A 15,007-nucleotide genomic window follows, 5' to 3' on the forward strand; every position below is an offset into this window, starting at 1 on the left:
TAAAAATTAATTAGTCTGGTAGCTGGCACATTGCAGTGTGTGTTTGCAGTGAAACCCGGGGGGATTTCTTTCTAGTCCTTTCCCAGGAGGAGCTCCTTGCGGGCGGCGGTCTCTGCTGTGCCCAGGGATCTGTCCCCAACACTCGGGACGCCCCGTGATGTCTCTGCCTCATCACCAGCCTCCAGCGAGGGCCTTGAGGCTCCCTCAACATGGCATCCTCGGGGAAATGCTCTTCCGGGGATGAACCTGTGAAGGGCGTGCTGCCCCCGTCTTTTCGTGTTACGTATCTCCATCTTAACATTGCTTTTATTGTGGGAAAAGAACAGACTCAAAATTGATGCAAAAGAGAGCAAGTTTTTCATAACAGTGCTTTTTATTTGTATGGGGATTTTGACTTTTAAAAACATTTTCCTCTTTACTTTTCATGTAATTGTAGAAACATCAGACAAACGGGTAAGCTTAAAAAGGCAGAATTAAATTAAAATCACCCCAAATCCCCACTCACACAGACCAGACTCAGCCCCTTCCAGGCTGTTCCATATGTGCTGTACATAATGCACCCGTATTTCTTCGCAACCGTGAAATGCACGAATACCGCTCTCTGCAGCCAGCTTTCCACTTGGTCTATTATGAGCGTCTTTCAGAAATGTCAGCCCTGAATAACAAAGTCCCGCCTTCTTAGTTGTGCTGCTTCCCTGCACCTGAGACCCCAGTCCACCTGGCCAGTGGCCTGTTTGCCAGCCCAGGTTCTTCCCATGTGTTTTCCTGTCCGTGTCGCCCTCACACAGCCCGACAGGTCACAGGGGCCACGTTGTCGTCCCTTCTCACAGGCGGGGACACGAGCAGGGGCAGCTGCCTCACTGTCCTCTACACACCCTGCATGTGGGGGTGGGCGACGCATGCTCAGGAGGGCCGTGAGGGACCCGCGGGTCCAAGGGCTCGGAGGAACTGTCCCGAGCTGGGTATGAATGCGCCGAGCGCTGGGTCAGCGCACGGCTACAAGACCAGTCAGCGGGCAGCCCTCAGCAGGTGCTTATGCACCCCTGCAAATTATGCTCTTTAGGGCTGCCCTCAGGCCTGTCAGCGGACCACGGGGACAACGAGAGAGAAAACCCAGCCACACTGCAGTGGTATAACACTGTCTTTTATTGAGAACATGTCAAATCCTTTGTGTGTAGGACCGCGTCTCATGCTTGGTTCCGGCTGGTCTCGCTGTGAGAAGGAAGCTCATGCAGGTTGTAACGTGTGGTATATACATCAATATACATACAGAGAACACTGGGGAGTGGATCTTAGCGACAGGGTTCTTGGCTGAACTACATTCATATAAAGTGTCCAAATTCTAAAATAAAATAAAGTAAAATAAAAGCATATGACCCAATATCTGGAGAAGCAAACTGCTTCCGGGCTCACTCCACAAACGTTCCGCAGACTGACTTTAACCATTCGTGGTCGTGTCCAGAAGGACAGGCGTCGGCTCCCGATGTACCATCAGCCCACGGCGTGGCCAAGCTAAGTGTCCTTGGGGCTGGGGGCTCGTCGCTGCAAACAGTGAACAGGTGCACACAGCAGTGCCAGAGGTCAGCTAAATGCCGGGACCGAGTCAGACCCTCCCCTCCCAGCCCCGAGGCACGTGACTGGCCAGGAGGATGGAGAGGGTCACAGGACACTCCAGGGGACAAGGACACACAACACTGGACACACAAGGTCGCAAATACTCTGCCCTTTCCACTTAGGTAGTTTGGGGTTGACAAAAAGGAACCTTCTGAGAGATTCTCTGACTTCACACAGATGGGAAAGCCAGCTGCTTTTATTCCTCTTGCTAGATCAAACTTATGGTCGGGGCAGACCGTATTTTTTTGGTGTGAAATATTTTAGAAGTGAAGAGCCATCCGATTTCTGTTTTTTGATAAAAGGGGACGCGGCGTGTGGCCCCGCCCCCAGCATCACTAATCCCCCTCAGCTCTGCCTGCCTTGAGGAGCCAGAGAGCCGCCCCCTCCTCGGCGTCCCTATTTGGGATGACAAGGAACGCTGTCTTTACGAAGAAAGCAGCGAGTCTAGAGTGTGGGTACCAAGGAAATCATCTGAACGAAAATACATTCCAGAGAAATCAATGCCTTGTGAGATGTCAGTCTGCACGTTTTCAGATACAGTAACTGTTTTTGATTAAATAAGTCAATAAAACTCTCCAAAACAGAAAAACATGATGAAAAGTGCAATTAAGATTCAGGATCAGAACGGGGCTCTGTGGCGCGCCTGGCCCCCCACCCCCACCCCAGGCGCGAAGGGCCTTCCGCTAGTGGGACAGCTGTCCCGAGCCTGGGGACCACATGAGGGTCCCTGTCTTCCTGGAGTTAATACTTCAGGTTTAGCAAACAAAACAGAACAGAACCCTCCCAACCCCCACTGGGCAAACCGTCTTCACAACTGATTTTTCTCAATCAGGTTCTTGGTGCTGTCAGATTTCCCAAGTCTCTGAAATCCAGGGTTAGGGCACAGTGTGCAAAATAATACCTCGGAAAACAGTCAGGGGCAGAATGCACGCTGAGCCTCAAATAGGGCAGTTTGTTTAAAGTGCAGTTTCCTGACTGGCCTCCCGCCTCCCTGAGGAGTTAACGTTTCCTTCCTCTGGTTCCCGCTCACGGGGGGGAGCTAATCCGGCTGCTGTCCAGTCCCGGGCACGGCTCCCTCCCTCCCGACCCCGAGCGCTGTCCTCCACAGCCCACGAGGCCCGGGGGAGAGTCCCGGTGGCCGCGGAGCTGGGGTCCTTGGGACCAGCACACAGCAGGGCCGTCCTTCTTCACTTGGGGCGGGGAGAGGACCACACTCCCCTCAGCCTTTACCTGACGGGAGGGAAGAAGCCAGACATACTGGGCAGCGTTTGTATGTACATGCAATATATTTCCCCTGGGCTTTTAGTCAAAATCCAGGTATTCTGTAAAAACTAAGTCCGTCTCCCGATCCCCGTTAGAAAAAATACCATTTGTAGAGAGAATAAAAACACAGGGGCTACAGATGTCGTCTGAGTTGGGAGCGCCTGCTCGGGGAGGGGAGCGACACCGGCCGGCAGCTTTCCTGCTGCGGGTGGAAGGCGCAGCCCGGGCCGTGCCCCCCCCCGCCCCGCACCCCTGCACCCCGGCTGCAGGAGAGCGGGCTGGTGTGGGCGGGGCTCGCTCCTCTGCCCCTGGTCAGTCCCTGGTCCGGACCCACGGCTGCGACCGGCCACCCGGGGAGCCACAGAGGCGCCGGGAGGCTCTGCACTTCTGGTCCAAATCTCCTGCTCTGAGCACGTGGGGTCGGGACCGAGGGGACAGTAGCTGCTCTGCTCCTGTCCTAGGCCTTCTGAGTCCAGAAAGGCGGGGCGGGGTCTCCCGTCTCTGCTTGCTGCGCCCACAAGGCCCCCCCCCGCTTCTGACCCAGCACCTCCTCGGGCTCCTGTCTGATCCTGAGTGGAAGAAACAAGGCAATTGGTGCAAATCTCTGAGCTCAGGTCGAGGCGCCACCCAGGACCCCAGCCCGCGCTCCTGACCATCTGCCGACTCGGCCCGGGGCCACCCCGGGTGCTGCGGGGTGTGGAGCAGCGTCCCCGGGTCACCCCGACGCCAGCAGCACCCCTTCCCTGCCGTGACAATCAATGTGCAGACCCTGGTGGGGACGGCGTCTGTGGCCTCACCAGCTTCTGGCCTGAATACTGACTTCAAACACGCCTTTGATAAAGCTTAATTTAAAAATATGCCTTAAGTGGCATTTTCTAAGAATGAGTATCTCTACTTAATTAATTCTATTTCCATTCTGTGAAGATGTCTGGAGAGTCATCCACACTCATTAGATTCAGAGGAAGGAAGAAAATTGTGCAGTAGCCTCTGTGGATTCCTCCTAGTCCCTAAAAGTTAAATACTGCTGAAAAATCTCCGATGAATGGCCAGGATTACCACCCACGTTGTACCTTTGATCACTTAGAAGTGAACCAACACGTTTTCCACGATGCAACCCTAGGAGGGGCACAGAAGCTTCCAGGGGGGCTAAAGGGTAGAGGGATCCAGGCTGCACCCTCACGGACGCACGCCGACCCCACGCCAGGGGCCGCGTGTGTGCGCTGGGCTGGGCCTGTCGTGCAGGGTCCTCTCCCGGGCAGGCTGGGACAGTCACTGAGGGCAGCCGGGCCACGGCGGGCGGGCAGGAGACCCACCAGTAACACAGCCCTGACGCTCTCTTCAGGCTACCGCCTCCAACCTCTCTCTACGCTCTCCCCTTCTCCACACATAAAGTAATGTGGCGTAAGAGTGACCTGATATAATTACTTATTTTATAAACCACGTTCCTAACTCTGAATAAATTATTTATTCAAAAATTTCACACAAAGTAGTTTCTATTTTCCTAAACTTAAGGAAGCCCTACTCAGTAGAACTCAATTTCTAAACGTAAACGGAGATTGAAAGCAGTCACTGGATAATTCAAAGGGGTAATGCCGCTGCACAGGGGTGCCAGGTGGGGACACTGAACCCCAACACCCTCCCCACCCTCCCCGAAGTGCGCGCCCGCCCCCAGTCCAGACACGTGTTCCGGAGACGGTGCTGGACGCCCAGCACCCCGCGTCCCCACACCTGCCCCCAATCCAGACGGGACGTTCCGGAGAAAGCGCTGGACGCCCAGCACCCCGCGTCCCCACGCTGGACGCCCAGCACCCCGCGTCCCCACACCTGCCCCCAATCCAGACGGGACGTTCCGGAGAAAGTGCTGGATGCCCAGCACCCCGCGTCCCCACACCTGCCCCCGGTCCAGACGGGACATTCTGGAGACAGCGCTGGACGCAGCAGCCCCGGCCCCAGGCCCCAGGTCAGGGTGTGAGAGAGAACTGGTCCTGTTCTGTGGGCTTCTCCACCCAGGCGCCCAGCCCCGCCTTGATGAACGCTTTGAACAGACACGCCTTGGCGGCCTGGTACTCCTTCGCTACCAGTTTGGATTCATGGTACATGTTGGGCTTAGTAATCTTGGACCGTAACAAGTTGGAGGGAACCTGTAAGAAGTTAAAAAAAAAAAAGCACGACTATTTAAGCAGAAACAGTAGAAAACAAAACTCAGTAAGACATTCAAAATCTGGTATTTCGTCCTACGCTGGCTCGTGGGGGACAGCCCCGAGGCAGCAGTGCCTTCCTCCAAGGGGCCATGTCACACAGGGCGCAAGGGCCCACGACCGTCGTGCCCCCCGCCCCCCGCGGAGCCGGCGCCCCGTCAGACAGGCAGTTTCAGACCCCGGGTTCTAAAGAGGGGCTTCTGAGCCCACAGGCACCTGATTCCAATTTCAATTTTAATCTTTTCAGCTATTGAAACACACAGCCCGTCTGATGTTATGTGTGTTTCATTCACACCGAAGGACTGGGAGGCGCTGCCCCCCCGTGGCTGGCTGACCCATGCTGCTGCAGGTCTCAGGGATAAACAGGGTGCGGACCTCCAGCACAGGTGGCCCTGCTGTGGGAACAGGGACGGGAGCGCGAGCCGGCTTCGGTCCAAACCGCGACGCCAAGTTCGGCGCCAGCCTTCTAACAAACACCCGCCACGCACCCGACCGATAAAGGAAAACCAGCAAGACGCGCACGGACCGGAGAAGGTCTCATCTGGGGAAAGGGACCCTGCTGCTACTGCAGGAACAGGCCTAAGGCCTCCTGAGGGCCGCGAGGGGGCCTTCCCTCCTCTGGTGGAATCACCTGGCAGCACGTGCAGGTGAGAGGGTCCCCCCAGGAAGCCAGCGGGAAGGGAAGAGCTGCCTGAGGCTGCTTTAGATGAGAGGAGCCGGGGCCACACTTCGAGGTGAGGGGTCCCAAGGAACAAAGAGGTCTGGGAAAGGCCGTGGGGATGGTGGCGCGGGGCTTTGTGGAACAAGCTGCGGGGAGGCGGGGCCGGTACCTTGCCGTGCACACGCATCCAGCGACAGTACAAGGCGTGCTTACACAGGCGGGATGCACGGCCCAGCTCGTCCTTCCCCGTCGTGGCGTTGATGACCTCGATGGCCGAGTCACCCACCGTCCAGTTGACGCTGAAGTTGGGTGCCTTCCCTGGCTGCCGCGCTTCTGCGTTGCTGATGCCTGGAACAGAGAGACGCGGGCGAGGTGACGCGGGGCTGGAGGACGCGGCCCACGGGTGCACGGGCCCGGGTGTGCTCACGCCGTCCAGGGCCACCTTGAGCTGCCCAGAACCGCGCTCGGCTGTGCCCGGGGGGTGGGCATCAGTTCCACAGAAGCCCAAAACCGTGAGGCCTCACTCGGGGTCCAGAGCTAGATGTCCGAGTGTGAGAACCACTGCTGGGGCTAATTCAGGTGAGGTTGTGCCCTGAGGGCGGACCCTTGCACACCACACCCGGGTCTGGCGCTCGCACCCTGCACACCAGGGGCCGGCCCGGCCAGGCTCCCCCGCCCTGCACGCACTACACCCCAGAGACAAGGAACCCGACTGGATGAGTGCAGGTACGTTTTCTTTCCATGCTGAAATGATCCTAATGAACCGAGTCTCACTTGCTGGGCCCGAGAGACTCTCACAGGACACTCGGAAGGCTGGAGCTGGGTGCGCACCTCCCCCATCAGTGCCCTGAGCTCCAGCCTCCATTCCTCGGGGGGACACGGGCCACCCTGACTCAGGGTGTGTCTTCAGAACACGCCCACAACGGGAGCCCCCCGCCAGGTGCGCCGACCCGGCTCCGTGGGGCTCCCCCCCTCGGGCCACGCTCCACTTCTGCTCCGGGGCCCATGGCCGCCCTTGAACAGAATGCTGCAGCCGAGGCCACAGGCTGGCCCCCAGGCTGGCTCAGAGTGTGGAAGATGCGACTTGAAGCCACATGATGGAAGAGACCCCAGTCCATGGGGCAAAGCGGCCACCGGTCTCGACGCGGGGTGAAAACCCACACACACGTGTCACCCAGGTCTGGGATATTCACTGAAAGGGACTGGAAGGTGTCTCCTGGGAAGTCCATGCCCTTGTGAGCAGGGCAGAGGCCACCCGGGGCCAGAGGCTGGGCACCTGCTGTGCCCACACTCAGGATGGGGGAGCCCCAGCACTGTCCACGAAGCTCCTCACCAGCAGGGCCGGCCGCGGGTGCCAGCTCCTGCTCTCCGTGCTCCCCGACAGCTCCTCCTGCACGCAGTACCTGCCGACCCCCCGGTGCACGGGGCAGGCGACCTGCCCCTACCCTGCTGGTCCCTGAGAGCCCCAGCAAGGGACCTCACTGTGAGGAAGAATTCAGGATTCGCCTTCTCTGTTAACCTGCTGATCACTCTTTGATTCCAAGACGTGCGCGGCGAATCCTACTTCGGCAAACGTTTTCACTGAGGCGTGAAAAATCACAAGGATGCAGCCTCGTGAGTTTTCACAAAGCGAGCACACCCACAGCCGGCGTCCTGGCACCGGAGCCCTCCCGCCTCCACAGCCGCCCCCTCCCCCGAGCGGGCAGCCACCGCACCGACCCCAGCACGCTGACTGGCGTTGCCCGCTGCGAGCTTTACACTCGTGGGGCCACTTACACAAACAGATTCCCCTGTGCCTGGTGCCTTACACCCGAGGTCACACCCCTTCCACGTGGCCGTGGCCCGCCCAACCTCACTGCCGCACAGGACCCTGCTGGCAACACATCACCGTGGACTCTCACTTCGTTGTTTTTCCTAGTTCTTGGCTATTCTGAAGAGTGTGTGCGTGAACATTTCTGACCACACGCTTTGGTGAAACATGCACATATTTCTGACAGGTGGCCACTAGGCGCGTGATGGCTGGGCACCGCATGAGGTACTGCACGAGAACACTGGAAACATCAGACAAACCAGATCGAGTTGCCTACAACACTTTTCTACATTAATCAACCACATGTAAATGTTACAATGAACCACAAAACAGACACAACAGTACACATCTGCTAACAAGCAGGGAGTAATTAACCAATTAGCAAATTCACCACATAGTTCAAGAAACCACCTGAAACACAGGAAAACCAAACTAAAGTTCCAAATCAATTCAACAAAACCGCCTTCCTAAAAAGAAGTCCCACTGGCCGGGACTGGCGCAGGAGTCTAGCACCTCGATAAACTCACAGCGGGGAATGTGCTCATGAACCAAGCGGCGCCGCGGGGAACTGGACCATCACACAGCCCCTGATACGTATGGCCCGTGTTTCTTCTCCTGCTTGTCACGAGAAGTTTTTAAAAATGTTTTATTTTCTTGAGAGAGAGAGAGAGAGAGAGAGAGAAAGAGAGAGACAGAGTGGGAGCGGGGGAGGGGCAGAGAGAGAGGGAGACCCAGGATCCCAAGCAGGCTCCAGGCTTCAGCTGTCAGCACAGAGCCCGACACGGGGCTCGAACCCACAGACCGCGAGATCACGCCCTGAGCCGAAGTCGGCCGCTCAACCGTCGGAGCCCCCAGGTGCCCGAGATTAAACACAATTTTAAAGCATCTGGGTGAGATATCACTTAGTTTTGGTTAAACTGTGATAAAACTGTGTGCTGTCAGTAAGCAAACAGCAACAAGGAAGATCCAGTTAAGCCCATCAGAGACGCCACAGAGACGCCACGGCTGACCAGGTTAAGGGGACCCGCAGCTTGTGGGCCACTAGGAGTGACCACCTGTCCATAGCTCCATTTTCCAAAACAAAAAGGACAGGAAGAGAGGGCCATCATATTTTTTTTAAAGGCTTTAAATCTTCATTAATTGCTGACCTTGCTGAGACAATGACGTGTGTGTGAAGGGCTGTCTGGAGAGGGGCTGACGAGCGAGCCTGAGTGGATGTGGTGCACGAGTCCGCAGGCCGATCCTCCCGGGACCAGAAGCTCAGGCCACACTCCCTCCGTCACATGGCTGTGAGTCCTCACACACAAGCCCTCCGCCGGCCATCCTGGAGACACCACAGTTATGGTGTGTCACATGCCCCACAGGTGCCACGGCCAGGCCACCCACACACAGCTAAGCACAGCGACCTCCACAGCATAGGCGGGGAACCTAGAGGCTCTCGGGGACGGAGCAGCCCCCTGGGACAGTTTCTCCTGCTGCTAAAGCCACCTTTCCTCTCTTCACCCCCCCCCCCCCCCACCCAATCTACCCCGCTACTCTGAGTTCACACTTGCCAAGTACGCACCTTAAATTCTCCCCTTGGTCTCTGCTGTCCAGGGAACCCAGACCAAAACATGAACAAGGCAGTCGAGCTTCCAACTCAAGCCAAACACCCAGCTGGCCTGGCTGAGCAGGTGCACCATCAGGTCTAGATTGCAAAAGCATCTCTCTCTGAGGGTGACACAGAGAAGGGACCAGTGTTCAAGAGTGGGCTTTCTGTTTTACTGTGATTTAAAAATAAATTTAGGCTTTCGCTTCTGTGTGGGCTGGAGTACCAGCTGCTGGACTTACCCCCACTCCTAAAATCATAAACCAGACAAAATACATCAAACACCAGCCTCCAAGAGCCCGGACATCAAACAAGGAAGGACAGTGGTTTCTGAGAGGCGGGAGACACATGAGGTGAGCCCATCTGTGCCCCCGGGGTCCGCCCAGGCATCCAGGCCACGGTGAGGGAAGAAGGAACCCAGGCGGAGCCTGCAGACTCCCTGAACTGAGAGCACAGGAAACAAGGCAGCCAGGGTCCGTGCGATGGCACGCAGAGGGTCCCCTGAACATCAGTGGCACACACACTGCTCAAGACTGGGTGAGAACTGCCTGGAAGGGTCAGGGAACATGCCTAACGCTCACACAAAGGCATGAAGTGTTTAGGTATACCCTTCTAGAGTCTAAGGGTGCATCTGGTAGATGAACTACACTGGATGGTACCAACCTCAGAATAGAAAGATCTAGAATAGAAGAAAGACCAGTGAACTTAAAAACACAATAACAGGAACTATGCAAAATGAAACACACAGAATGGGGTGCCTAGGTGGCTCAGTCAGTTGATTGTCTAACTCTTGATTTTAGCTCAGGTCATGAGCTCATGGTTGTGAGTTAGAGCCCTGTGTCAGGCTCCACACTCAGCGTGGAGCCTGCTTAGGATTCTTTCTCTCCTTTTCTGCCCCTCACCCCCCACCCCACCCCCCCAAAAAAGACAAAATGAAACACACACAGAGATTGGAAAAAAAGAAAACCCAGCAAATCATTGAGCTGTCAGACAAATCTATCAGTCCAACACACATATAACTGGTTCATGAAGGATAAGAGAGAAGGTGGTACAGAAAACAGATAAAAATGTGACAAATTTTATAAAATCTATAAACACACAGATCTAAGAATCCTGATGAAGGCCAAGCACAAGAAATGTGCGGAAAACCACACCAAAGCATGGCAGTATGAAGAGAAAATGTACACCACGGCCAGTGGAAAAGGCCTCACACATGGAGGGACAAAGATGAGACAGCAGATTACTTTTTTTTTAAGTTTATTTGTTCATTTTGAGACAGAGAGAGAGCAGGCACGAGCAGGGAAGGGGCAGAGGGGGGCAGGGAGAGCGAGAATCCCAAGCAGTCTCTATGCTGCCAGCATGCAGCCTGATGCGGGGCTCAATCTCCTGAATTGTGAGATAATCACCTGAGCTGGAACCAAGAGTCAGATACTTAACCGACTGTGCCTCCCAGGCACCCCAAGACAGCAGATTTCTTACTGGAAATAATGCAAACAGCACGACAGGGGAGCAACTCTTCAAGGTGCTCCAAAGAAAAGAAAAGAAAAGGAAAGGAAAGGAAAGGAAAGGAAAGGAAAGGAAAGGAAAGGAAAGGAAAGAAAAGAAAAGAAAAGAAAAGAAAAGAAAAGAAAAGAAAAGAAAAGAAAAGAAAAGAAAATCCTGCCATTCCAGCAAAAATATACTTTCCCAGAAATATATATTTTAAAAAGGAATGCAAAATAAAGACTCTTCCAGACATACCAAAGCTGAAAGAATTCATCGTCAGACTTGCACCCCAAAGAATGTGAAAGGAAGCCCTCCAGGCAGAAGGAAATGACACCAGATGTAAAGGGGGATCTACTTCAAGGGATAAAGAACACTGGAAGTACCAACTCTCATCTCTTTAAAAGTTAATTGGCTGTTAATATAACAGTGTCTGTTAATGATACTGGAATTAAAATACTTAATTAAAAAAAGCCAATTGACTGTTGAAACAAAACTAAGAGTATAGTATGGGATTTTTAACATATGCAGATGTTAAATGTACGACAACAATATCACAAAGGCCTGGAGAGGAGAAATGGAAGATTCTTATACTGTGCATGAGTGGTATAACATCATGTGAGGGCAGATTATAATAATTTAGGCATGTATACTATAAAACCCTAGAACAGTCACTAAATTAACGAAACAAAAAGTTATAGCTAAAAAGTCAAGAAGGAGTTAAAATGAAATCATAAGTAATGTAAAAAAAAGCAAAAGAGAAAAGGGGGAACAGAGATAATATAGAACAAATAAAAAATATGTACCAAGACAATAGATTTAAACCCCACCATATCAATATCACAATAAATGTAAATGTCCTGAGCACCCTAATGAAAAGGCAGAGATTATCAGTTGGGGTAGGGAAAAAAGTAGATCCAAACATGCTGATGACAAGAAACATACTTTCAATGTAAAATAATATAAAATAGCTTAAAATTAAAGCATGGGAAAAGAGACACTATGCTAGCACGAATTGAAAGAAAGCAGTGGGGAGGGGTCAGAATCTATTAATGCCAGACAAAACAGATTTCAGAATGAAGAATAGTAAACAGGGATAAAGAAGGTCATTTTATAATGAAAAAGGAGGCCAATTTACTAAGAGGAACCCACACTCCTAATTAGAGAACTACAAAATACATGAAGTAAAAACTGAAAAAAATTGGAAGGAAAGATAGATAAGAGCACAGTGATAGTCAAGAGGTTTTTAATACCCTCCTCTCAATAACTGATAGACCAAGTAGATAAGTAAAGACACAGAAGACATGCACTAGACAACCAACCAACTCATAGGCCACTCTACCCAACAAGTAGCAGATGTACATGTTGTCCAAGTTGTCATGGAATATTCACAAAGATCACATTCTGGCCTGTAACACAAACATAAATTTAAAGGATTAAAGTCAGAAAATGAAATCAAATTAAAAATCAACAGAAAAATCTATAAAACCCCTTAATATTTTGAAGCTAAATAGCAGGCTTCTAAATAGCCCAAGAGACAAAGTATTTTGAAATTGGTGAAAGTGATAACACAACATATCGAAATTTATGAAATGCTGAGAAAGCAATAAAAGGTCTCAAAACAACGACCTCAGTTAGCACCCTAAAAACTGAAAAAAGAAAAGCAACTTAAGTAAGCAGACAAAAATAAATAAATAAATAAAGACCAGAGCAGAAATTGTTGAAATAAAACAGAAAACAGAAAAATAAAATCCACGAAATCAAAAGTTGGTTCTTTAGAGAAAAATCCATAAACTTGACAGACCTCTAGGCAGACTGATGCAGAGAGAGAAGACACAGATGAGCAGTTTTAGGAATGAGAGGCATCACCAGAGACCCGCAGGTGCTACGAGGATAATGCAGGAATGTCGTGAACACTTTCAGGCCAATAAATTCCACACCTTAAATGAAATAGACAAATGTCCCCGAGAGACATAAATTACCAAAGTTCACTCAAGGAAAAAAAAAATAGATAACATGAATATGCCTGCATCTATTCTGTTACAGACAATGCATTTGAAGATACTTTCTCACAGAGAAAACCTGAGGCCCAGATGGCTTCACTGGTGAATTCTACCAGTGTTTAAGAAAAAACTGGTAGCAAGTCTAAACCAACTCTTCCAGAAAACTGAAGAGGAAGAAACGGTTGTCAATTCACTTCATGAGGCAAGTATCACCCTGATGTTGAAACCTGACAAAGACATTCAAACACAACAGTAGACCAATATCACTTCAGGCCAGTATGCCACGGATGCAGAAATAGGAAATAAAATTTTAGCACATCAAATTCAACGATATTTAAAAGGAATAACACATAATGCCTATACAACGTTTATCCCAGGAATGCAAGGTTGGTTTAATATTTAAAGGACTCAATCAATGTCACCATATTCCATATTAAACGAACAGAAACAAACAACAAATGAGCAGCTCTATTGAGAGTAGAAACAAAGAGCTTGACAAAATCCAAATCCAACATTCACTCCTGATTAAAAGCCCCTTAGTAAACTCGGAGCAGAGCTTACAAAGGCGTCCATGAGACCCCACGGCTAACACCACACCTGGTGGTGAATGACTGGGTGCTCTCCCCTGAGACTGCACACAAGGCGAGGGTGTCTGTGCTCACCCCTTGTACCCCACATCATACCAGAGCCCATCGGGGTGCAATCGGGAAGGAAGAAATCCAAGGTTTCTGGACTACCAGCAACAAATAGAGCATGAACAACATGATCATCTATAAAGAAAATTCAATGAAATTTCCAAAACAGCTACCAGAACTAATACCTCTCTGTATTCGCAACAAACACCTAGAGATGGAGACAGAAATATAACGTTTAAAGCAGCATCAAAAATACAAAACAGGGGCGCCTGGGTGGCGTAGTCGGTTAAGCGTCCGACTTCAGCCAGGTCACGATCTCGCGGTCCGTGAGTTCAAGCCCCGCGTCAGGCTCTGGGCTGATGGCTCGGAGCCTGGAGCCTGTTTCCGATTCTGTGTCTCCCTCTCTCTCTGCCCCTCCCCCGTTCATGCTCTGTCTCTCTCTGTCCCAAAAATAAATAAAAGACGTTGGAAAAAAAAAATTTTTTAAATACAAAACAAAGATAAACCCGACAAAAGATGTGAAAGATACGTATGCTGTGCGGTGCCAAGTGCTGCTGAGAGAACGAGGGCCTGCAGGAGTGGGGAGGCATCGGCACTCGTCAACCAGAAGACCCAAAACTGTTCAGATGTCAATTCTCCCCAAACCGGCCCACGTATTCAATGCGGCCTCCATCAAAATCCAAACGGGGTCTACGGAGAAGCTGAGAAGCTGATTATAAAACTGCTATGAAACGCAAAAAGGACCAAGTAGCCAAAACAACTTTGAGAAACAAGTACAAAGTTGGAGAACTCGTTCTCCGCGATCTCAAACTCACAATACAACTAGTAATCCTAACAGTGTGATACCGGCATCGTGGCAAAGGGATCAACGCAAGACACTAGTGCCCCCCAACAGCCCTCCGTGTGTACGCGGGCTGATGTGTAACAAAGCTGCAAAGGCAATTCAGTGGAGAAAGGATGAACTTTTCAACGGAGGGTGCTGGGTCAGCTAGACACGTTCTACGTGAGAAAAAACGGACTTCAATCCACACCTCACGTCCTATACAAACATGAACTCAAAATGGAATACAGTCCTAAATGTAAACACTGAAAGTGTCAATTTTCTAAGAATATGACATCGGGGAAAATCTTTATGGCACTGACTTAGGCAAACATGTCTTATACAGGACATGAAAGACGTGACTCAACAAAGAAAATCAAAAAATACGACTTCATCAAAATAAATATTATTTGGTCTCTGAAAGACACTGTTAAGAGACGGGAGAGAAAAAAATTTTCAAATCACATATCTGATAAAGGACTTAGAATATATAAGTAACTCTCAAACTCGGTCGTAAGAAATTAAACAGCTCAGTAAGAGATGAGAAGAGGTTTGAACGGTTTATTGAAGAAGACGTACAGACAGCAAAACAGCACATGAAAAGACTGGGGAAACGCAAGTTAAGACCACAGCAAGACACCCTTCACAGCTGCCAGAAAGGCGGACCGGCTCCCCCCTCGGGGTTGGCAAGGGTGTGGAGGCATCGGGGCTCCTTCACAGTGGTGGGCACAACCACTTTGGGAAAGTAGGACAGTGTTCTGCCTCGTGACCCGGCCTTTCAACTCCAGGAGGAATGGCAGGGAATGTCCACGCAAAGGGCTGTACATGAACGTTCTTAGCAGCTTTCTCTGTAGCACAGAAAGACTGGAAACAACCCAAATGCCGTCAATGGCTGGACGGACACAAGGTTGTGGTTTATCCACACAACCCGAT

General features: G+C 51.2%; 1 protein-coding gene across 12 annotated transcripts in view; it reads right to left on the reverse strand.

The window, feature by feature from the left end:
- Nucleotides 1-1,128: 1,128 nt before the first annotated feature.
- ADARB1 (adenosine deaminase RNA specific B1) overlaps nucleotides 1,129-15,007 on the reverse strand; it is a 139,062-nt gene continuing 125,183 nt past the window's right edge. For 9 of the 12 annotated variants that reach the window (XM_053902971.1, XM_053902973.1, XM_053902972.1 and 6 more), the window contains 2 exons: nucleotides 5,906-6,084; nucleotides 1,129-5,018 (listed from right to left, as the gene is read on the reverse strand). In XM_053902971.1, coding sequence (XP_053758946.1) covers nucleotides 4,839-5,018; nucleotides 5,906-6,084 — 359 coding nt within the window. In that variant the 3' untranslated portion in view covers nucleotides 1,129-4,838. Of the gene's footprint in view, nucleotides 5,019-5,905; nucleotides 6,085-15,007 lie in introns of those variants that run through there. The other 3 variants (XR_008422386.1, XM_053902969.1, XR_008422387.1) reach the window with 3 other exon arrangements.

Source organism: Panthera pardus, unplaced genomic scaffold (assembly GCF_024362965.1).
Source record: "Panthera pardus isolate Hobbes unplaced genomic scaffold, ASM2436296v1 HiC_scaffold_16, whole genome shotgun sequence".
NCBI lineage: Eukaryota > Metazoa > Chordata > Mammalia > Carnivora > Felidae > Panthera > Panthera pardus.